At 34.8% G+C, this 23,640-nt stretch overlaps 1 protein-coding gene across 1 annotated transcript in view; it reads left to right on the top strand.

Annotated features, from left to right (window-relative positions):
* ADGRB3 (adhesion G protein-coupled receptor B3) overlaps positions 1-23,640 on the top strand; it is a 751,340-nt gene that overhangs the window by 302,112 nt on the left and 425,588 nt on the right. The window contains exons 5-7 of the mRNA XM_064360929.1: positions 2,810-2,974; positions 15,046-15,210; positions 15,754-15,918. Coding sequence (XP_064216999.1) covers positions 2,810-2,974; positions 15,046-15,210; positions 15,754-15,918 — 495 coding nt within the window. The remainder of the gene's footprint in view (positions 1-2,809; positions 2,975-15,045; positions 15,211-15,753; positions 15,919-23,640) is intronic.

Here is a 23,640-nt window from a genome sequence, read left to right as displayed (position 1 = left end):
TTTATTTCAAAATATGGTTGTAATATATTTTGTGTATTGCATATTCTTCATTTCATCTCTAGTTATCACAAAAGGTATTATAATATACCTAAGCTATAAGGAGGAAAACAATAAAAATGAGTGAATTTCATTTAAATATATTGGTTTTATTAGGATCATTTTAAATGAACTAGATCATGTACAGATTCTCATGTTTGACTGCAAAATGAAAAAACATATAACAATTTGCCATTAAAATAAAAATGTCTAATCTTTAACATTAATCTTATGAATAGCATCTATAAACATTATAAGGTATGTGCTATAATTTCCTACTAACTCAATAGTCTCTAAAATGACATTGTTAATGATTTGTATCCTTTTCAAATGAAAAAAATGACTTTTTAAAAATGATATGAATGAGTCATGAACTTTGACCATGTAGCTATAAAGACTGTTTGAAAGTATTAAGTAACATTAATTTTCTGAAGATTCCAGATTCATAATTTTAGCCATCAAGGTTAATCAACATTTTTTGAGATTCATGGAGGAAAATATGCCAATTTAGCATCTTCCTTTTTTTCTGGGATTATGAAATGTATATAGAACAGTATAATTTGACAGAAGAAAAAATGAACAGAAGCAGCAATATAAATTTTATATAACATCATTAACTTTTTATATAGGAGGAGAAAATAGAAGGAGAAAAGGTTTTTAAAATAGGAGAAAAAAAGTTTTTAAAATAGGAGAATAAAAGGTTGTTTTAGGAGAAATCTTGGTAATTGGAAATAAATGCAGTAGTTTATAAAAATATTCATTTAATATGACAAAGTATATTGATGTATCTACTTTTAAACTATTTTGCCATAATTGATCATATATATATACATAAACATTTCTATATGTGGATAGTATATACATCTTATATGTACAGTTTTATTAGAGCTAAATGGAGACTTACTTTTTAAATATATATCAATGGATATACATTGGCTTTGGTTTTCCCCAAATTTTATGGGACAAAGTAAAACATCTTAATTTTTCTCACTCTTTTGTTTTTTTCCTATATATTATTTTAAAACTATATTTCCCAACAAGGCTCTCAGAATCTTTAAGAGCTTGTCATTGAATGTTTCTATTGGCTATTTTTTCAATGTTTAAACATATTATCAAAACCAATTGAGGCAACTAAATAACACAAATAGAAGAGGATGGGGTATCTCACAATTAAGGTATCCTGTCTGTATTTCTAAAGTAACAACTTGGTAAGCATACACATGAAGATTCTAGATATATTTACCGCATAATTCCTCTGCCAATTTTTATGAACTTGTGCTTACCCTTACCCATGTTAAAGAAAAAAATGAACTTTTTTTGGTCATTTTCCTCTATAAATTTCTTCTCTCCTAGTCATATCTGTGGGTGTCATATCAAACATCTGGCCTCTTCAACTTCTAAGAGTATACCAAGGCTAGAGGTTCAACATCAAGACCGGAGCTTTTGAACCAAAAAGCACATTTTTTGTCATGCCTTTTTATTGATATTGTCTATTAGAGTGCTATTATATATTGTCTCAAGTATTAAGAATTAGGATTAGAGTGGTGATTTGACCATACAAGGAAGGGATAAAGCACTGAATCCTTTTTTTTTGGAGACGGAGTCTGGCTCTGTTGCCCAGGCTGGAGTACAGTGGCATGTTCTCGGTTCAACCCCCTCCACCCAGGTTCAAGTGATTCTCCTGCCTCAGCCTCCTGTGTAGCTGGGACTACAGGCACATACCACCATGCCCAGTTAATTTTTTCATTTTTAGTAGAGACGGGGTTTCACCGCGTTGACCAGGCTGGTCTCAAGCTACTGACCTCAGGTGATTTGCCAACCTCGGCCTCTGAAAGTGCTGGGATTACAGGCATAAGCCACTACGCCCTGCCAAAACACTGAATCTTGGTGGTCTTTTGTAAAATATAACAATGTTTATTCATAGTGGTTATTCTGAAAGAACACAAGTTATGTTATTTAAGATCAAGTGTGAACTCATTATACTAGTATATATGAAGAATAGATGTTTGCATATTTATGTTAGGTATAATTATTTTCTTTAGAAATTTACACAAATTTGGTAGATTTCCAGTTCTATCAAGTTGTTAGAGGAGGAAAAGCATCTTCTTGTTTCATGGTCTTTAGAAAGAGATTATCACATTTTTCATTCATTTTGAAATAGGGAAAAGAGGAGTATTTTATGCAAGTAGATACTCTGTTTGAAATTCTTACATATTCAAAATATGGTAACTTTAAACCCAAATTTTTAAATGCCAAAAAATTTATTTTCTAAAATGGGATGTTAAAAGTTAATATGCACCCTCAATTTTCAGATTTTAAAAATTTTCTAACATCATAAAAGTCTAAATCCCAAATTTTGTAAATGTTAGGAAAATTGTGTCTGCCCTTGGCTCTCTTAATAAAATCTTAACTCTAGAAGATTATCTCTGTTATAAGAAATTTAGTTTTCTATATTAAAAGTTGATATTACTTTAACTTAAAAATAATTCGTGACTGTCTTACCATGAGGGAGAGAGGTGCATTTCTACTAAACATAGGAAAAGTTTAAAATTTATGACATGAATAACTGTTCAAATGCAGAAAAAAGCACATGCAATTTTCCATTATTTTAATAATTTTTTGAAATTAATAACTATATGACAAATAAGAATGTTATCTCAACTTTTAAAATATCTTCATATTTGTCTATTTAATGAGTTTTTAATTATAAAGAAAATAATCTTTGATTTTACTTCTCTGCTTTTGTTGTTGAAGCTTCTTTGCTTTATTACAGTACACGGAGTATGGGAGGAATGGTCACCATGGAGTTTATGTTCATTTACATGTGGTCGAGGCCAAAGAACAAGAACAAGGTCATGCACACCTCCTCAATATGGAGGAAGGCCGTGTGAAGGACCTGAAACACATCATAAGCCTTGTAATATTGCTCTTTGCCCAGGTGAGCCTTCTGCATTTTGTGATCTTTGTATTTATCTGCTTTTTATATGATTCCTAGTGTACACAGGAAATATTAAGAGTACAACCTTCATTCAGTCACACTGGAAAATGTGTCCTTTGGTTATTGTATCTTGCCTAAAACTTGGTACTTTTCTTGATTCTATCATATGCAGTGATGTAGAATATGTCCTTTAGTGTTAATCAATATTTACCTTTATTATATTTCTACAAATATGTATATTAGTGTTTTCCAGTAAGATTTTTATTTGCACTTGTTTTTTCCTGCTGGAAAAATTACAAGGAATCCTAAAGACTTGAGATTAATTATTGCCTTCACACTGAAACTAGAGAGATTTCATTTAAAGCCAGTCCTTCCTGTTTTATTCTCTTACACTCATTCAATTAGAGAGTGGCAATGTCCCACTGACCAAGTATAAAAATGACAAGTATTTTCAGGGAATCTGACTTTCTAGATCTCTTGCTAGTTAATGTCCTGCACGATGAAGCAATGCTTCAAAGTCCTTCTGGAAGTTTTAAATATATAAAACATGTGAAGAATATGAACAACAATCCAATGTGTGGATATGCAAAAGTCATCTAACAAGTTTAATTGTTCCCTTTACTTCAAAGAAGGACTGCTAGGTTCCTGTACTTAATGACATAGAATTAAGAATTAAGGCATTTTACTGAATAATATAATTACTTCCTAAAATTTTAATGAATTTTATGAATTATGAACATAACTTACATGAGTTAATATTCATGCAGTTATGAATATTAGAGGGTCAAAACCATGATTGCTTATTTGTTAGCAAGTACTAGAAAATCTGTTTATGAAGTCAGTAACATTCTGTCTTATTTCTCTCTATATAAACACACAGGCAGGCAGACACACAGATAGGTAGTGATGCCTTGTGCTTGCAACAGAGATTTGTGAAAGTTTATACTTTTTTATTTTGTCTATTGTTTTCAATCCTGAACTGTAACATTTAGATAGAATCAAATATGATTTATTCTTATTTGTCCATAGAGTGCAAAAAACTAGACAATATGGGAAAATAAAAAAACCAATAACTATAGAAACTTTTAAAATACTTTTTTGTTACTTTCTTTATGTCAGCTGGACTCCACAAATACAAACATAAAATGGCATTGATCGGTTGAAATATTGTGAACCAAGTTTCTCATAGTCTACTTTCCATTAACTTTTCTAGGAGTAAAATTCTTAGATATCAGTAGAGAGGCTATGTTAGAATTCAGATGTGAAAACTCATTTTCTTAAGTTGATACAGTTTTGGAACTTTATCACTCAAGTGGGGTAACCACGTTTTTAAGTGGATTTTAGTGGTATTCCTTGGATTTTAGTGGTATTACATTATCATTGGCAGCACTCAAAGGCCAATAAAATCAGATGGCTTTCTTTCATGTAGGTCCTTTATTTTGGTGCATTATAACTGTATTATTTGTAAGTGTGACCTAGCTCATATTCTCTCATAGGTGAGCACATGGGCATATCCTTGAGTACTTAAATGTATCACGTTCATTTCTGACTCCGGTTATTTTTATTCTTAAATTTAGTTGCATCATAAAAGATGTAAAATTCTTACCACATTGTATCTCTATGAACTTAGTATCTGAAAGTGAACTCTAATAATTAAGATTTTTTTAAGTTTCTAGACTGTGCCAAAAAATTGACATTATAATTTTTAAATATGTAGATTTATTTGGTGGAAACATTTGAAATTCTCACTAGAACTTATCATCTTATAGCTAAACTCAGGCACCTTCACTGTGTATGAAAGCACCATCAACTATCAAATAGACGTAAGACACTACTAAGAGGTATATATAGTCCTTGATTTCAGATGTTTTACTATTCATTCAGAAGATTCAGACATAAGCATGTACAAAGTTGAATGCAGTTCTGAAAATCTCATATAAATACTCTGGCTTTAATGAAAGATGGTAACTTGAGGATTCAGTGGTTTCAGGCAACATTTCTTCTAATCATCCCACATGATATCCCTAAAATATCATACTAAGGAATAAAGCTAACAATGTAGATCAGGACCTACACTAGTTTTTCTCTGTTAGACCTAGAATGAACTGCAGACAAGAGGAGGACAGAAGAAACATGCAAAATCACAAACTGTATCTCCAGCTACTCACTACTTTTCCAGGATTTGATAGGGTGGGTTGTGGTAATGGGCAGTGACATTTTTGTGTGGGATAATGCTAAAACAGTATTATAGTCTTAAAGCATCCTCTTTCTAAGAAACATGCATGTAACCACTACAATGAAATAGATATTATGTAGGAATGGCATGCATTGTTTATATCAAATAATGAAATACTTTTAGGTATTCAGAATTTGATATATAAGTAGATAATATGCTATCAGATTCCTTGCTGAGTCAATGTACAACTTCTTCCCACTTCTTCTGAGGTAAGAGAAAACCACTGCCTGGGATCTGTATAAGGAAGAAAGGAAAAAGAGAAAATGAAGATATAGTATTTCCTAGTGTGAGTTGTTAATTACTAATTTGTATACTGGGTCTGAGAACAGGGAGCTGATATTGATAAAGCAGGATAGGCAAGAGTCATAGAGAAACAAAAAGGAATTTCCTGGCTCATAAACATAATGTGGTCTATTCCTCCTTTTGTAATCTATACTGATAATTAAGATATTATGGAAAGGGGTGTGTGTGTGTGTGTGTGTATGTGTGTGTGTCTGTGTTCAGTAGTCTTTGGGGTCTGTTTTACTTATCTCACCACAGTTCTGGTGGTCCAAATTATGTTTTCTTTTTCTTTTTTCCTTTTTTTTTTTCAAAATGGAGTCTCACTCTGTCTCCCAAGTGGGAGTGCAGTGGTACAATCTCGGCTCACTGCAGCCTGCACCTCCTGGGTTCAAGCAATTCTCCTGCCTCAACCTCCTGAGTAGCTGGGACTACAGGCATGTGACACCACACCTGGCTAATGTTTTATTTTTAGTAGAGATGGGGTTTCACCATGTTAGCCAGACTGGTCTAGAACTCCTGACCTCAGGTGATCCACCTGCCTTGGCCTCCCAAAGTGCTGGAATTACAGGCCTGAGTCACTGCGCCCGGCCTAGGTTTTCTATTTTCTCTGAATTGTCATTGTAGTCATTAAGTGAGAATTTGCTTAATAATGGTCAATTCTCAGTTAATAATTTACATATTTGAGGATAAATAAATTTTCTTTTATTCCCTGTTTCTCCCTCCATACAACTTTATACCTGGTGAAAAACAAAAAATTACTATTAAATGGATTATCTTGACACAAACATATCCAAATTTCTAATATCTCAATATTTAAAGGACATTTTCTATGTCTCTTTCCTAATACATTGATGTGATGAGGCAGAGTGATCTTGGACTTTTGCAAAATAATATATATTTAAATTTATATTTTTACCTTTTAATATATTTGTGTCACTCATCTAATCTTTACTTAATTCATCTGTAAAATGGAGACAATAGTAATACCTACTTCTTAGGACTTTGTGAGATGCTGTAAGGTGGGGAACCTGACAGGGAGCAAATACTGTGAAAGTAGTAGTAGTAGTATGTTAATACCCCTCAACCAAAGTCCATCAGAATCACACCTGTAGTTGACCTAGCTGAGTTTGAGAGTGAGGGGAAACTAACATAGGAACTGTGGGGATCTCCGTAATGGAGTATTAGAAATACACGGGATTTGACCTCGTGTTAAGTGATCTGGCAGAGGGTTTAAGGAAGCGGCATTTGTTCTGAACTGGATGCTGTTTGGAAGGCGTGACAATACTGTGATTGGATACTTTAATAAATTACCTTGGTGAAGGGAAGATCAGCCATAATTGGTAAAGAAAGAGCATTCACTCATGTTAGCTGAGAAAGTAGAATGTTTGGTACTTTATGAGTTGCACTGTTACCTTGTTTCTGTCTCCTAAGTGGCCGTGCATGTCACTGATGTTTTGTGACATGGTTTAGGTCTAAAAAGAGATGACAGTTTTTCTGTGCACATCAGGCAAGCTGCAGGTCTATCTGTGTCTTTTTATGGTAATTCCCCCTCTAGGGCTATTTGATCACTTTAGAACCCTCTGTCCTTAATGGTCTTGATTTTTATTAATATTTAACTGGAGAAAAATGTTGGATATAATGGAAAGCTGCATTTTCCAATATGACTGCCATTAAAATTATGTAGATATATATACCCAGAATAAAATTTATAAAACCATTTCCAAAATTAAACACTTCTGGAAACATAAAAAGCTTAAGTTCTTAATTAAAAGCCTGAAGTTTTATACTAATTTTCTTTATAGCTTTTTACTTTATAGTAATATTCTCCCCTAGTCAGAGTGGAATATTAGAGCTGATGAGTTTAGTTTGTACTGTTTTCAATGTGGATTTTTCTCAGTCTGATATGTGTCCATGCAGTAGAGTATAAATAATATAGGGGACAAGGATAAGTAATAATTGAGTGACAGATTAAAGACTAAAATAAATGATCTGTTGGTAAATAAGTCTTCATTTATATACTGAAACATATATATGGATTTAATTGTCTGATTCAGTGGGAAAAAAAGTGGTCTGTGATTCAGAAGATATGGATTAAAGTTCAGCCCCAATCGGTAATTAAAATATTCACTTGGGCAATTTATATACTCCATTTTTTAATTTCCTTTTTTATGAAATAGAGTCAGTATTCATTACCTCTCAATATTATAGGATTGATATATTATTATAATTATGATATTTGAATAATGTAAAAATTGATGTAGAGGATTTTTTAATGATTTATATGAATATATTAATTTAAAATTAAGGGATTTTGATAGGTCAAATAAACTAGGGATAGTATGATAATTATTGAGCTCTACCATCTTAGTCATGGACTCAGAGGGATTCTTCTCCCAGGTTTGTGCTAGGAAGAAGTACTTTCATACAGGCTGTGTCAGTCTGTTGGGCTGAGCACTGTCACACCCATCAACCTGCATTTGAAAAATGCTTTCCTGGGATCCCAAAACCCCACCAGAGGGATGCTGCCAGGTTGAAGTTTCCAGATATATTTCATACTCTTACAAACCCTAAGAAGAGAGAAAAAGTCACCTAAGAGTACAGCCTCAGAAACACAGATGGACCCAAATATCTCTGTTATCCAGAGCAGGAGGCTTCAGTCTCCTATGAACCTAAAATTTTGGTCTACAGCATCTATAGGAGGATGCCCTGCCCTCAGTCTCTCTGCAGGGAGCCCTTCTGGTGAAGACAGTGAGTAGGAGGATGCTAAACATTTGCTGGAACTTGGTTCAAAGGTCCCTGATTGTGTTTGCATGAGGTTGTTATAATTTGTAACTCAAATGCTGCCTCATTAACCTGTTCTTTAATTGATATGGATTTTATCTTCTTAGCCTTCTAGCCTATTGTACGACAATTATATTAGTTTTATGTCATTTTAGATTTTTGGCATTATTCCAGTGTTTTTTTCAGTTCTTAGCTTAAAAGATTTTTAAATTAGTTTTGTCTTTACTAATCTTGGCTTGCTTTCTTTTACTATTTAATATTTTTTCTCATTCAAACTTTAATAAACTTTTTATATCCTTCTTAGCCTTACCATTATCATTGGTTTATATTTTAATTTTAATTTTTAAAAATGATGTTGCTTTTTTATTTTCCTCCTATGTAGTTTAGTTTAAAACGGTAAATGGAAGACAGATTTTAGCTTTTCAGCATATGCCCAAAGCAAGAGGTTATACTCTGTTTTTTAGACACAGGGTCTTGCTCTGTCACCCAGGCCAGAGTGCAGTGGCATGATCATAGCTCATTGTACCTAGAAATCCTGGGCTCAAGCATTCCCCCACCTCAGCTTCCTGAGTAGGTGAGACTACTTGTGTGCAATACCACATCCGGCTAAATTTACTTTTTATTTTTGTAGAGACAGGGTCCCACTATATTTCTCAGGCTGTTCTTAAACTCATACCTCAAGCAGTCCTTCTACCTCAGCCTCTCAAAGCTCTGGGATAACATGAATGAGCTACTATGCCAGGCAGAAGTTGGACTCTTATACATTTTAGTCTTGTGTCCTGAAAGAGTCTTTACAGATCCCTGGATAACTCCCAACTTACTGCAATCTGAGCTCTCCAAATTGGCCATCACAAAATGAAATGACTTTCAAGCCAACGTCCAAAATTTTTCTCCCCCCTCAATTCTTTCCTATGTATGACTTAATCAATCAAGAATATTCAACCCAGAACAGTTGCTGAAATGTTAGTTTTATTATCCAAAATATTCACAACTTAATCTAATTCGTGGTTATTTTTACCTAACCTATTCTAAGTTGTTAACAGTTATGGGTCAAAATGTAAAAACAGACTGAAAAACAGTATATTTATTAAAATGTATTATAGAAGTTAATTTGGCTCTTGTACAGAAAAGACAATTTTATCTTCAAAGTGAGCCCAATTGCAACTCCATATGTAAGGCAGGAAGACGTTCGCATAACAAAGTAAACTCCAGGAACCTAGCAATTTAGTCTTTGCAGTTTTAACTCTTCTAGTTTCAGAAAGTCTGGTAGTTTGTCACACTGCTGAAGTGAAGCTTTAGTTGTCCCCAGTGTGACATTGGTATATAAGGGAGCATGTTACAGGATGGTAAAGCAGGCTGATCTCTCCGCATTCTCCCAGCTTCAAAACACAGCCTTATTGTTCTTCATTTTCACTCACTTTTGTAGAATGGCTCAGAAAGTAATAGACTTTTGGAGTTTTTAAATTGAAAACTAATATTAAAAAATAATCCAACTGCAAGTGCTTATGATGAGAAAGAAGAGAAATTAAAACAGCCTAAGAAAGTGTTGATTCTGACTTGGCTACATATGAGAGAAGAAATTATGTATTCTAGTATAGTGTTTATTAAATGGTGTTCTATGAATTCAAAAAGAAGTTAGGGGATACCATTCGATTAAATTTGAGAAGTAAATTTTTAAGGTTATTTATTGCCGTACTCACTGCTTTATGTCTAAAATGGAATTCCAAACTTAACATTAAGAAAACTAGAAAAATTGATATACACTAAAATTGAACATTAGTCTAACCCAGTTCAATTAAAGGATCAACCCTTTACCTATTTGATTAAGCCAAAATCCTAAAAGTCAATCTTTATTTTATAGTTTTCTACACCCTACCACAAACCTGCCAGGTCTACATCCAGAAAACATTGTGAATTCATCCACTTTTTTTGTATGCCACTGATGCCACCATAGTCCAAGCCACCATCAGCTCTCTCTGGACTCTCTACAGTATAGTCCCCCAGTATCTCATAGTAACCATTCTTGCCCCTGTGCCCTCCATTCCACACAAAAATACAATATTGTTTTAAAATGTAAATTATATCTTATCACTTCCTTTCTTTAAAATCTTCTCATTCTTTGCATCTTCCCTGGTCGCATGGCCTATAGGGGCCTATAAGATCTGGCTTCTGCGCAGCATCTGAACCCATCTCCTGCCACCTCCCCTTTTCCAGGATCCCCACGAGCCCCAGCCTTCTCTCTGTTTCTGAACACAGATCTTCACATGACAACAGATATGTTACATATAAAAGATTTTTTAGTGCCAAATGGGAGACATTGTTTAATTTTTTATTTTTTTCTTTTCAGTGATATTCTGGATTTTTAAAAAATTATTAGTGAATTTCTTTTACAGTCCTCAGCCTCATAGCATTTCTGGAAACAATAGTGTCATTTTACTGAATGAGAAAAAAATGGAGGACAGGAAGGCTTTGGGGAGGTGGAAATTAAGAGTTGGTTCTGTCCAGTGATTCAGACTCAGCTCTTATATTATCCTCTCCTGAGCACTCCCTATCGCATCGCCCTCTTTATCACGTTGCTTCATAACACCTCTAGTGAAATGCTCTGGTTTGTTTACTCCTTTGTCATCTGCCCCTACTGCAGCCCCCACACTATACATTCATAAGAGCAGAGCTCAGCCAGTCCTGAGTCCCCCATGGCCCAGCTGAGCAATGCCAATCACAGCCTAAAATCTCTATAAATCTTTACTCCTGTGTGTGTTATGAGACTCCAAGAGAGGTTGTGGAGTGTTTATATTTTCCCAACTTACTGGGGAACTCTCTTCTGACAGAATGCTAAGATGTGAATCAGTTTTCAATAGAAACAGTTTCAGAAAGAAAGCTTTGAGGTATTTTTAAATTCATAGGTTTACGATGACCCTGAGAGGTCCCTCTTACAAATATTTGAAGTGAGCCATACACAAGGAACAGTCATTGAGTGGGGAGAGGCATTGATTGTCTCTACTGCCTTGCTGCTGAGCCAGGTAAAAAGCCAAGGCTGCATGCAGAGTTGAAGAAGAAGCAGCTTTCTCACCACTTTAGCTCTCCAGTTAAACATCAGATAAAAAAAAAAAAAGCTGTTCCCTCCGATCTTGGAGAACCTAGATGAGTGCTTATAAAAAAAGAAATAGTGATATATAATGTGATAAATTGTTTTTATTTTAAAAATTCTCTACATTTGTCCCTAAAAGATAATGCACATAGTCTATCTAGAAATGCTTAATTATCCAAAACAGAACTCTTAATTTCCACCTCCCCAAAGCCTCCCTGTCCTCCATTTTTTTCTCATTTGGTAAAATGACACTACTGTTTCCAGAGTGTTATGGGGCTGAGGTCTGTAAAACAAATTCATTAATATTTTTTTAAAAATCCAGAATATCACTGAAAAGAAAAAAATAAAAATAAAACCATGTCTCATATTTGGCATGAAAAATCATATGTGTGTATATATATATATATACACACACACACACATACACACACACACATATAAAATATCTGTTGTGTACATATATGTGTGTGTGTGTGTATATATATATGTATATACTGTCTGTTGTCTAGCTTTTTAAGTTAAATTTATATATGTCTCTTCTACCTGACTTTTAAATTATCTGTTTCCTCAATGACTTAGACTTGACACACTGAAGAAATATTAGGCCTTTCCTCTTTTGTTTCTTGTATCTAATGAGTTATTTTGTCAAGCCAATTCCTTCATAACAGTGCAGTTAATGTTCAATAAAAGGATCTTTCGGTTCTCAGTGTAAAATAAAACTGCAAAAAATGCCCACTTGGTACATCTTCAATTTTATTATTTTTTTGTGTTACTGACTTTGTAAACAAAACTGATCCCATCTAAAATACATGTTTTGTTGATGTTTATGGTAGTGTTGAACCTCAAATCGCTCCTCAGACTTCTAATATTAACTCACTCTTGAGCTTTAGCCTTAACACAGAATATGTACACGGTCAGAAAGTACCGAACAACTATTACTGCAAATATATTAATTTAAAGTCTCAAAACATTTTATTATTGTTAATGCAGTCTTGGTAAAAGCTTGATGAGCAAAACACTTCACAAATAGATGTTCTCGTTCTTACTAATATTATCTCAGCAAGGTCCTTCCTCATTCTTCATAGAAATATAATCCCCTGCCAAACTATCTTCTCTCTGATTTCCTCATTTGACTTACTCATTCTAGACGTCACATCTTCACTAGACAGTCTTATTCTCTCTTTTCTAGTAAGCATTTAACTATTGCATTCATAATAAATCATACTCAAAATTTACTTTAAACCAGAATACTTAAGGACATCACATAGTCCTTTATTCTAAATGTTCAACACTAAGATTAGCTTAGCAGCACCTAATTCACCTTTGTTAATGTGTTGCTTTCTTTCTGTACGTTCTCAATAATATGCATACCCATACATCCTTTTGCCATTAAATAGATTGTAAGGCGTAGGGCATGAATCTCTTTTTATAAACCCTTCTCAGAATGCTTGGGATGATGAGGGTTCATACTGCAAGCTCAATAAATGTTAACTTTGAGCAGAAAAATTCTGAAATGAAAAACACACTCATATCTAAAGCCAAAACAGAGGAAAATAGATAATTTATAATATCCTATTGCTTCACTAGGATTATCTTTTTAGTCTGGAAAATGGACTACATAGCCAATGTGATTGTATCAAATGCTTTTAATAAAGTGAGATCCTAAAATTCCATTAATGGAATGATTAAATTGGCATTTTGTGATTTTTAATCTCATAAAGGGTTTATTAAGTACAACTAGATACCTATTAAACAACCTCTTTTTAATAGCTTCATGTAAAACTTGAAATTAGGTTGAAAGTACTTATATTCTGCCAGGTTTTCTTGGTTATTTGGATGGATTTTCACAGCAACATTAGTGTATGTTGAAACTTTGGATTTGCGGTGAATTCTCTTTCACCTGTGATCAAATTAGTCAGAACTATGAATTGATATTGGAAAAAAGTAGACATCCATAAACCGGTAGATTTATAACATTTACATGCTAGTGTGCACATTCTAATCTGGAAAGTATTTTTAGTTGAATCCTTTGCTCATTTCTACTCTGTGGGATATGGGATTGTGCCTTTGTCAATGCTGATTTTGTCTAAATTGTCCATAACTTGCCACTCCATGTCTATTATAATTACTTCCCCTGTAGAGGCAATATGTCCTCTGAAACCCTAAATACTTCATGTTTCATGTTAAGATGGTATTTTCTTTAACCTTCTATTTATTTATTTGCATGCAAAATGTCCAAAATTATAAGATGTTTGAGGGTAGGATTTATATTCCTTTATTTCTGTATCTCTTGTTAACATCTATCACAGTGTCTGATAACTAATAGATTCTCAAAAGTTATTTGAATGAATAAATACATGAATATCAATTTGAATCTCCCAAAGATGAATCAAGTTCCACAGACTATATTAAATTCCAGTCACCAGAAAACAGACATTTAAGAGTCACCTGGATCCTCTCTTTGCTTCAGCTCCCATGGCCAGACCTTCAGTTTCTTCTCACCATCTCTTCCTAGTAACTCTCTTATCTCTCCAAGACACTGCATCTGCACTGCCTCGCCATCACAGCTCAGATCCTTCCCAACTTCTGTCATTTGTTCTCAATCCTGCACTGATCATAGAATTTCTCATTTAAATTGTTCAGTGGCTTCTTACACATCTGAGAATAATACCCAAAATCCTTAACACAGCTGATGAAAGTTTTGCAAAATCTAGCCTCTCTTTTTTAAAACTTTTGCAATCTCTCTTCACCCAGCACTCTAGATGCCTTTTACAATGACCCTCATCCAGTTCCTGGAAGTGCCCATGATTCTTCTTCCAAAGACCTTTGTATATTCCTCTGCATGAAATATACCTTTCTCCTAAGTATTTTCTCATCATCCTGCAAGGCTTGCCTGAAGTCTCAGTTTTTCAAGGAAGACTCTCTGGACCTTCCAAAATCTTATCTCACAATGTCCTGAAACTATCCTTTGCAGCACTGCCATGTAATCAATTTATCTAGTATGTAATTCATTGTTTGTTTTTTAGGGTTCCTTCTCTAAAATATGAGCTCAATAAGGTCTTGCTCAGGATTTAGTTTACTGCTTTATGTACCCCATCTCCTAGCATAAGGCCTTGCATGTTTGAGTGATCAATAAATATTTTTGATGAAAGAAGTGAATCTAAAGATATACTGGAGGCTGGGTACGGTGGCTCATACCTGCAACCCCAGCACTTTGGGAGGCCAAGGTGGGTGGGTCACCTGAGGTTAGGAGTTCTAGACCAGCCTGGCCACCATGAGGAAACCCTGTCTCGACTAAAAATACAAAAAATTAGCCGAGCGTGATGGCAGGCACCTGTAATCCCAGCTACTCGGGAGGCTGGGGCAAGGAGAATCACTTGAACCCGGGAGGCAGAGATTACAGTGAGCTGACATTGCACCACCGCACCCCAGCTTGGGTGACAGGGCAAGACCCGCCTCAAAAAAAAAAGATATACTGGATATATAAAAGGAAATAGAAGTGGGAAAATAAGATAATAATATGTGGGGAGTTAATAAAACCTCATGCTGATGTATTTATTCTTTGTATTTATTCATAGTCCATTGATTGGGGTTCATCTTCAAGGGTGGTTTTACCAGGTACTTTCTGTACAGCCTCTCCTATTGGAAAATATCCTTATGCTGTCTCTTTTTCTACTTTGGTAGTTGATGGACAGTGGCAAGAGTGGAGTTCGTGGAGCCAGTGCTCAGTGACGTGCTCAAATGGGACTCAGCAGAGAAGTCGGCAGTGCACTGCAGCTGCCCATGGAGGCTCTGAATGCAGAGGGCCGTGGGCAGAAAGCAGAGAGTGCTATAACCCTGAATGTACAGGTAGGGCCTGATTCCTGCATATAATGGGCATTCATGCCATATAAAGGGTATATTATAAAATGTGTCAGAACTATGCCAAAGGGTCATGAAATAAGATAATCATTATATATATATATATATATATATATATATATATATGCATATACATACATACACACACATATGTAATATGTGTATGTGTGTGTGTGTGTATACATTAAAAAAGCCAATTATACCAGAATTTATTCAACTGTATGCCATGCTAATAAAGTAATAAAATTCAGGAGATTCTGAGATGAACTACAAATACAATTGAGGAAATTTATCACTGAGTTTGTACTTTTTACAAGTAAGGTCAATGTCCATTTGAAGACTCTAATGCACTTATATAAAATACTGATCATCACAATGCTCTATATTTCACCTGTCAGTTTAATATTTGAATAAAGTTTATTCACAGAGATAGATTAATAAAAATGGAAGAGGTAGTAACATTATCAGATTTAAAAATTTTTAAAGCAGTGTGGTATAAAACTGACATTGACCATGAAACGTTTCTTTCAGCCAATGGCCAATGGAATCAGTGGGGTCATTGGAGTGGTTGTTCCAAGTCCTGTGATGGCGGCTGGGAAAGGCGAATAAGGACTTGCCAGGGTGCTGTGATAACAGGGCAGCAATGTGAAGGAACAGGCGAAGAAGTGAGAAGATGCAGTGAGCAGCGATGCCCTGGTAAGAATGAACACAAATGATCCCAAAAGAAACATTTTGTAACCTGAAAAAAAAAGATTTAAAAATACTGTCATGGTTAAGGATGATACTTCCTCAACTAAAGGACTGCTAATGATAGATGGCAATTTACTTGTTTCTGTACTATGTGGGGCATGGTATAGAAACCGTCCCTGTTTATGTGTCACAGAATTGTTCTGTGTGAAATATTTGTTTATGAAGAATATGAAATAAGTTGCCTTAGGTTATATATACTGGAAAGGTAAACACGTAAGAAGTAGCTAAGTGAGAAGATGAAGTGTTGTTGACATTCAGATGCTTTTAAGTCCTGTTGCTAATTACTGTCATCTTGATATGTGACCTTGGTTATCTACATTTACTTGCCTTTGCCCCATTTCATTGCCAAAGGAAATTCCTATGAGGAATGCATTTTAAAATGAAAAGTATAAAGTCTTAATTACTAATGAAAGAATGAAAGTCCCGCTACATTAAAAGATTTTACATTTAAGCAGAGAAAATAATGAAAGGTCAGAAACTGCCCAGATTACACAGCACATACTTTGCAGGATCATATAGAACAAAAACCCCTTCCTAATCATGTGTAAATTCCATTAAAATATTACTGACACACTGAGAACTCAATAAGTAAGTCAAAATCAGGATTTTATAATGATATCCTGAGAAAAATATTATAAACATACTAAAGATGTGATAGGACAGAATTTTAAAATGTGACAATACAGCATCAAAGTGCTGAACATAGAGAATTTGAAGACCCACTTAGAGTCCTATTGCTGCTAGAAACTGTGGGCAAGCTAGCAGAGCTCTCTGGCTATCTGACTTCTGCGGGTACAGTGAGTACAGCTGGTTGTGGGATCTTTGAGGTTCCTTTTCAGTTCAGAAAGCTAAGAATTTCTGCCTTTATCTCACAAGATTGTTTCAACTTAGAAAAACCAAGGTATTCTAAGAGATACCCAGGAGTCAAAGCTGTATTTTTCCATAGTTAGAATTATAAAGACTTCTCAGAGTTCTAAGAATAACAACAGAACTGGATTTTAAAAGTAACAATATGTCAGTTGGAGTTTTTTTGGTGGGGGCTTAAAAACTATCTAAAATTAGGGCCAGGCGTGCTGGCTCAGGCCTGTAATCCCAGCACTTTGAGAGGCTGAGGCTGGTGAATCAGCTGAGGTCAGGAGTTACAGACCAGCCTGGCCAACATGACAAAAGCCTGTCTCTAATAAAAATACAGAAATTAGCTAGGCATGGTGGCGTGCACCTGTAATCCCAGCTACTTGGGAGGCTGAGGCAGGAGAATCACTTGAACCCGGGATATGGAGGTTGCAGTGAGCTGAGATTGTGCCATTGCACTTCAGCCTGGGTGACAGAACCAGACTCCATTTCAAAAAAATAAAATCTAAAATTAATTTTGTTAATTCTTAAGGCCATATGAATTCAATATGATAAGAAGTAACTAGAATACAGGGTTGTTAAGAGGGTGATACCTATTCAGATTAGCACTTTGAAATTCGTCTAGTGCTGCATAAGAATTAAGAAGTATCAAACAAAAACATTTATTTTGCCCAGGGAGAAATTTCATAGAATAGTAAGCATGATTAAATCAACCCCTCCAATATTTGATGTTATCTAAACCAGTCTGAACATACCACGGTTCTTAACTCGTCTTTTAAAACTGTCTTTCATCTGCATATAGAGAGCCGAGACAGTACTGCTGCAATTAGATTTACAGAGATTGCCACCTGCTGTTTGAAAAACATTTTACAGATCTATTTATGAAAAAGACAGCGTACCTTATTGGCTAGGTTGTTTGCTGGCTTTCATGACTTAAGGCAGATTAAAAAATTATCACATAAAAACAAAAAAAATTTATATACACTACACATTTTGGTATTATTAATATTTTCTTTTTACTCTTTTCAATTATATGATATGAAAAGAACCACAAATTACAAGCATATAAATACTATTTTCATAATTTAAAATAATTCTTGAATCAGCTAAGTATTTTAATCATTACTACCTATGCAGGGACCCAAAAATAAGTGTGTGTGTGTGTGTGTGTGTGTGTGTGTGTGTGTATGTGTATACATATACACCAAGCTTTTGAAAATATCCTAGTCTGGTGCATTTATATGAACAAAAGTTGCATTGTCCATCAAAAATTGTGTGTGACTGTTAATTTCAAAAATACCTCTGCTTTGCTTGAGAATTTTTTAAATTTACAAAAGGAGTTTTTCTTTTTTTGAGATGGAGTTTTGCTCTTATTGCCCAGGCTGCAGTGCAATGGCGCCATCCTGGCTGACCACAATGTCTGCCTCCCGGGTTTAAGCAATTCACTTGCCTTAGCCTCCCGCATAGCTGGGATTACAGACAGGCATGAGCCACCATGCCCGGCTAATTTTTGTGTTTTTAGTACAGATGAGGTTTCTCCATGTTGGTCAGGCGGATCTCGAATTCCTGACTTCAGGTGATCTGCCCACCTCACCCTCCCAAGGGGTTTTTCTTTTATATTAAATATTTAACTTTTTATGTGCAGTCACATCATCCCCAAATTATTTTATCAAGTTTTTGATAACTGTTTTCCACAGTGTACTTGATTCTTATTCTAGAGTTCCAAATCTGTTCAATGTACTGTCTGTGGTCAATATGTATTACTTTTGTGATTATGAGTATAGTGTTCCCAATTTCAGCCATTATATTGCTTCAAATTTACACATTGACAATATAAACTGATAAAACTTTCAAATTACTGTAACATATTCTAAGGTATCTTTCTCATCGTGTCAACAACAAAGCTTGAACAATTTTTTTAGACAATCTGAATTTCCTAGTGTTATTTTCATTCTGTTAAATCTTAATTTTTCTTCAAGTTGCTGAAAACAACTACTATTTATTTTATACTTCACTTAATTTGAAGTCAAAACAAATAAATCAAGTTTGCTAAGAGGCCCTCTGTTGTCAGGAAGGAGAAATATAATATACGTACATCTTTGTCTGAATAATTAATGAAAATAATGATTAATAATCTGGATCTAATCAAAAGTTGTTATGATGTCTACTAAAAATGAAAAAAAACTATATTCTCCTCAAGATTAGGATATTTCTTTGTTGGTAAATAGATAAAATAAAAATATTAAAAATGTCATCATTGACCACAAAAACAGTATTTCTTTTGTTTTCATAAAACATAATTGTAGGAATGAAAAAAATATTTTTTTAAAATACTACTAGTCGGGAAATAGAATAGCTACAGGGGAGATAGTAAGTGGCCCAATTTTAAAATTGGTCAGACGCACCAGATAATGGTTTCCTTTGTCTCAATCTCATTGTATATCCTCAGACATTGAGGGTTAAAATGGTAGTATGGTAATAGCTCCCCTAAGTGTTTTAATTGCTCCAATGTCATACATAATATTTTGTAGGTTTTTAGTTTGCCTTTCACCCCAATATTCCCCTGGTTAATAATATTCAGAAAGCAAGTGTTACTGCTGGATTGTTTTAAGTTTACATCCTAGCTTCCTGGGAACCACTTTGCCCTGTTCCCAGGAGAAGGGCTTGCTATTTCTGTACCTCCAATTCTAGGATCATTACTCTTTAGTCATTAACTGCTAAGTTGGAACCTACCATTGACAAGTAAAAATTACACTTAATTTATACATAAAATTTCCTTCTTGAAACTACAGTTGCTTTGTCTGTAAATGGTGGGTGACCCCTCTGTGTTGAATGTGCTGAAAAACACTTGCGAAGTAAGACAGTCATATAATTAGGGTATATAGTATTAGCAACTTAGACCAGAGATGTAGGAATTATTGTGATGTTTATCTATAAATATTCATACTAAAGGAGGGCAGCAGTAGTGTTGGTAATGCAAAATTTGTCTTGAACACTGTAATACATTTGTATTAGAATTTGGTGCCCTATAATATAGTGAATGTGATCCCCATCCCCACCCTGCTTAGGAGAAATGTCATTCTGGAAGTGATGGTTCTTTATTTCTCTAAGTAATGGTTTCTTATTTCGCCAACAGGATTATGTCTTCTCTGGAGAACAAAAGATTTTTTTCCTTTGGTTTCTGAGTAATTGTCTTTTAACTTAGCTTCAGCATGAAAAAAAGAAGCACGAAGTTGCCTACTTGCATTCCTTTTGCTGAGTGCCTCCCTCATTGTCCACAGCAGTGCTTCCCAAACGTTAGTGAACATAAGAATCACCCAGAGAGCTTGTTAAAACACAGATTCCTGAGCCAGACCCCCCAGCCATTCTGACTCAGTAGGTCTTGAATGAGCCTGAGAATCTGCATTTCTATCAAGTTCTCAGGTGATGCCGAAGACGCTGGTCTGCAAATCATCCTTTGGGTTGCAAATCATCCTTTTTACATTATTCTTATAGTAAAAAGAATAATGATAAGATGATAAAATTAAGAAAGAAGTGGAATACAGTCCTCTACCTCTGCTCCATTGGAGAAAGTTGAAATATCACCTCAGCAAAATTGCAAAATTTTATTTTTTTAATCCTTTTTTCATAAATGAGGAGGGATTGTTTCTGGAATTGGTTGATAATGAAAACACAATTCATTTTGAGTGCCTCTAGCCAACTCATGTTTCATCCAAAATAAGATCTCTTTACAGCAGTCATTTAAAGAAAAATAGGACTATTAACTAGCTGTTTGCACAAAGAAAGATGGTTTAGTCATTATCCAACTCTCAGTTCTCCAATCCTCATTTTGCCTGTACCACAAAGAGCAGGGGAAACAACTTGGGTATCATTTGAACAAGTCTGATGTAAAACTAGGCACTGCCAGGACTCAGATCTTCAGTCCTGACATTGCCAGCCCCAGCATCTCTCTTCCTGAGCAGTGTATATTCCCTGCCTCTTATCCTCCGTGGGTATTAGCTAATTAGCTAATGTATATGCATACACGTATAAAGTACATGGTGTGGGGTGCTGTCATGGAGGAAGAGGAGGTCTTAGCCCACTTTGACTTATTTTCCCCGCAGGTCCCAGTTAGTAGAATAGTGAACTAATCACTATTGATACAAATATTTTTGTTTTTAGACAAGTTTAACAAGTTTAATAAGTCAGACTCTTCTAAACTGTTGAACCACTCAATTTTAAGACTGAATGTAATCATTATTAGGAACCCAAATATGTCAGTATGAAATTTGCATTTCTTTTCTAAAGAGAAAATATACTACTCCATAATGAAATATTTGCATACAAATTGACACCTGCTTTACCTTTTCATTCCAAACCGAGTTTAATTAAGCACAAATAGTACTTTTTAAAGCTCCTATTCAATTGGAATTTCTATTATTTTCTGCTTTCAGATGTTATCTGTATACCCTCTACGGAATTATGTTATTACCTGTTGCATTTTTCAAAAGGTTAAAGCAAGTGTTTTTACTGCATATTTTCGGGAATAGCAGATTAGGTTCTACCCAATTGTCCATACCAGTTGTTCACCTAAAACCAACCACTGAGTTTCACGTTGACAGTAGGTGGCACTAGGTTTGACTTCTTAAACGTTATATGTTCTATTTGTTCTTGCCAAGTCATTTCAGGTGAATAGTAAAAAGTAGGAAAGCAAATTAGAACTTGAAGATACCCCGTAGATGAGAGAGACCACCTGTTGCTTTTAATAAATACCAAAAATAGTATCCAATTCTCTCAAAAAGGATGAGTTTTACCATTTATTTTAGTCTACAGTTCTGTAGCAAGTCAAGCTGAGTTTTATGGGCAGCATTGGGGAAGAACCACTGAGATCTCAAAGATAATAAGAGATAGTACTACTGTGGGTACGATATGTGTACCAAATGTCCATGTTTCAAACCTGTTGCTATGGAGATAATTATTGTCATAATTCATCTTATCAGATTGTTCTTCAGATGAGGCTTTGATAAAACTCTCACAGCTTCTGCCATGAATTGCTTAAAAAGCAATTTCTGTAGTCTTACATTACCCTACCTTGTCCAATTCAGGAATAGTTAGCAACATGCTGATCATTCTCAGATAGAAAAGAAAAATTTAAACAGCACCTTTTACTATTTTTTTATTTATTATTTTCATCTCACATTGTTTTTTCTGGAAAAAAAACTTTAGTAACTGTTTAACAATTATTTTAAATTAAGATATTTAAAATTATTTTTAAACCTTTTTTGGGCTTAATGTTTACCCAGACACTAAAACTGGATATTGGCCTTTGATGTTTCTCATCAACACTTATTTTTCTCACCTGACATAAGAAGGACCTAAGATTCTGCCTCAGCACTCTTCTCATTGGTTGATCTCTCTCTCATCAACTATATCCTCTGCGAGGAACACCCATGAATCTACCTTTATGCCTAATCTCTCACAAAAGCCTTATATACCTTTCCCACCTGGGACTCAATTCAGACTGTAGCTGACTGGGGTAACTTTTTCTCTGACCACCAGATCCTCTGTGTCATCTGGAGTGATTCTTCATTCTAGCGATCCCTGTTCTAGATGGAGTCCGTGAAGGTTTTTTCCTCAGTGGCCCTGCTTTCACTTCTTCCTGCCACCAGCTTCCAGTAAGGGAGGAGCAGTGCAGCAGAAAGAGCCTGAACTATGGAGTCCAACAAAGTACAGACTTGGGCCTTGGTGACCTCATTTATAAAATAGACATAATAATATGTGCCACATAAGATTATTTCAAGGATGAAATGCTGTAGCTAATTAGGATCATCAAATGGCAGTTCAGGTACCCTGTTACCCATATTATTATAACACTCACCTTCTGTAATCTCTTCCACACAGATTTATCTGATTATTCTCCCTTCTTCATGGCCTTGGTCATATGACTCACTTACTCAAAAAACTTCCATGGCTTTACATACTGGTCAAATTTCATCCTACCAGGATCCCTGAGATTCTAGTATTTCTATCAGCTTCACTAGCTTTCCAATGTTATCTCATTCTACTCATTTACAATATATATTTGTTCATATTTAATAGAATCAAGCAGATGCAGCCTCTGGTTTCTGAATACAAAGGTGCATATTCTTCCCTTATGGTGTTCTTTGCACCGTTACTCACTTGGGCTCCCCTAATGTCCCTCCCCATTCCCTTATCTTCATCTGTTGATGTGGGAGCATTTTGGAATCCCATCCATTAAGAGATGTCTGCTCTCCTGCTAATTCTCCCACAATCTTGTAAGTGTTCTTTCTTCTTTGAACCCCTGTAAATTTGTTTTTCCTTACTATATATTAATATTATTATATGATTATATCTGTTGAAATTCCAACTCATTGCTGATGAGCTATCTGGTTTCAGTCTTCTGAATCCCTCATTCTTCAGTGAGCCTAGTTAAATATAATAGGTTTTTATTTCATGTCATAAAAGCTATATATAACTCATGAAAATGTTTATATAAAAGCATATGAATGAAAAGTTTGCTATGACTCTGATGTTAATTCCTTACATTTCATGACCTTTCAGTCTTTCAAAGTTCTGCTTAATAGACTGAAATTTACTGAAAGAGAATTTCTATCACATATATGATGTTTTATTTTATAGTTATAAATTGTGGTATGATTCATCTTTCTTTGGAAATAATTAAAATGTGGGAGGTAGGAAAAATATATATGTTTCTATAGCCAGTTGTTCAGTTTCCCCAGTTCTCAGCCTGGCTTATTATTTTAAGGCGGTTCCATTTTGTCATAGGAAGATTGGTCCCAAGTGTGCCCAAATAGT

The sequence above is a fragment of the Aotus nancymaae genome, unplaced genomic scaffold (assembly GCF_030222135.1).
Source record: "Aotus nancymaae isolate 86718 unplaced genomic scaffold, 86718_ANA_hifiasm-v0.15.2.pri h1tg000040l, whole genome shotgun sequence".
Lineage (NCBI taxonomy): Eukaryota > Metazoa > Chordata > Mammalia > Primates > Aotidae > Aotus > Aotus nancymaae.
The sequence above is the reverse complement of the archived record's forward strand: the minus strand, read 5'-3'. Positions and strand labels throughout refer to the sequence as shown.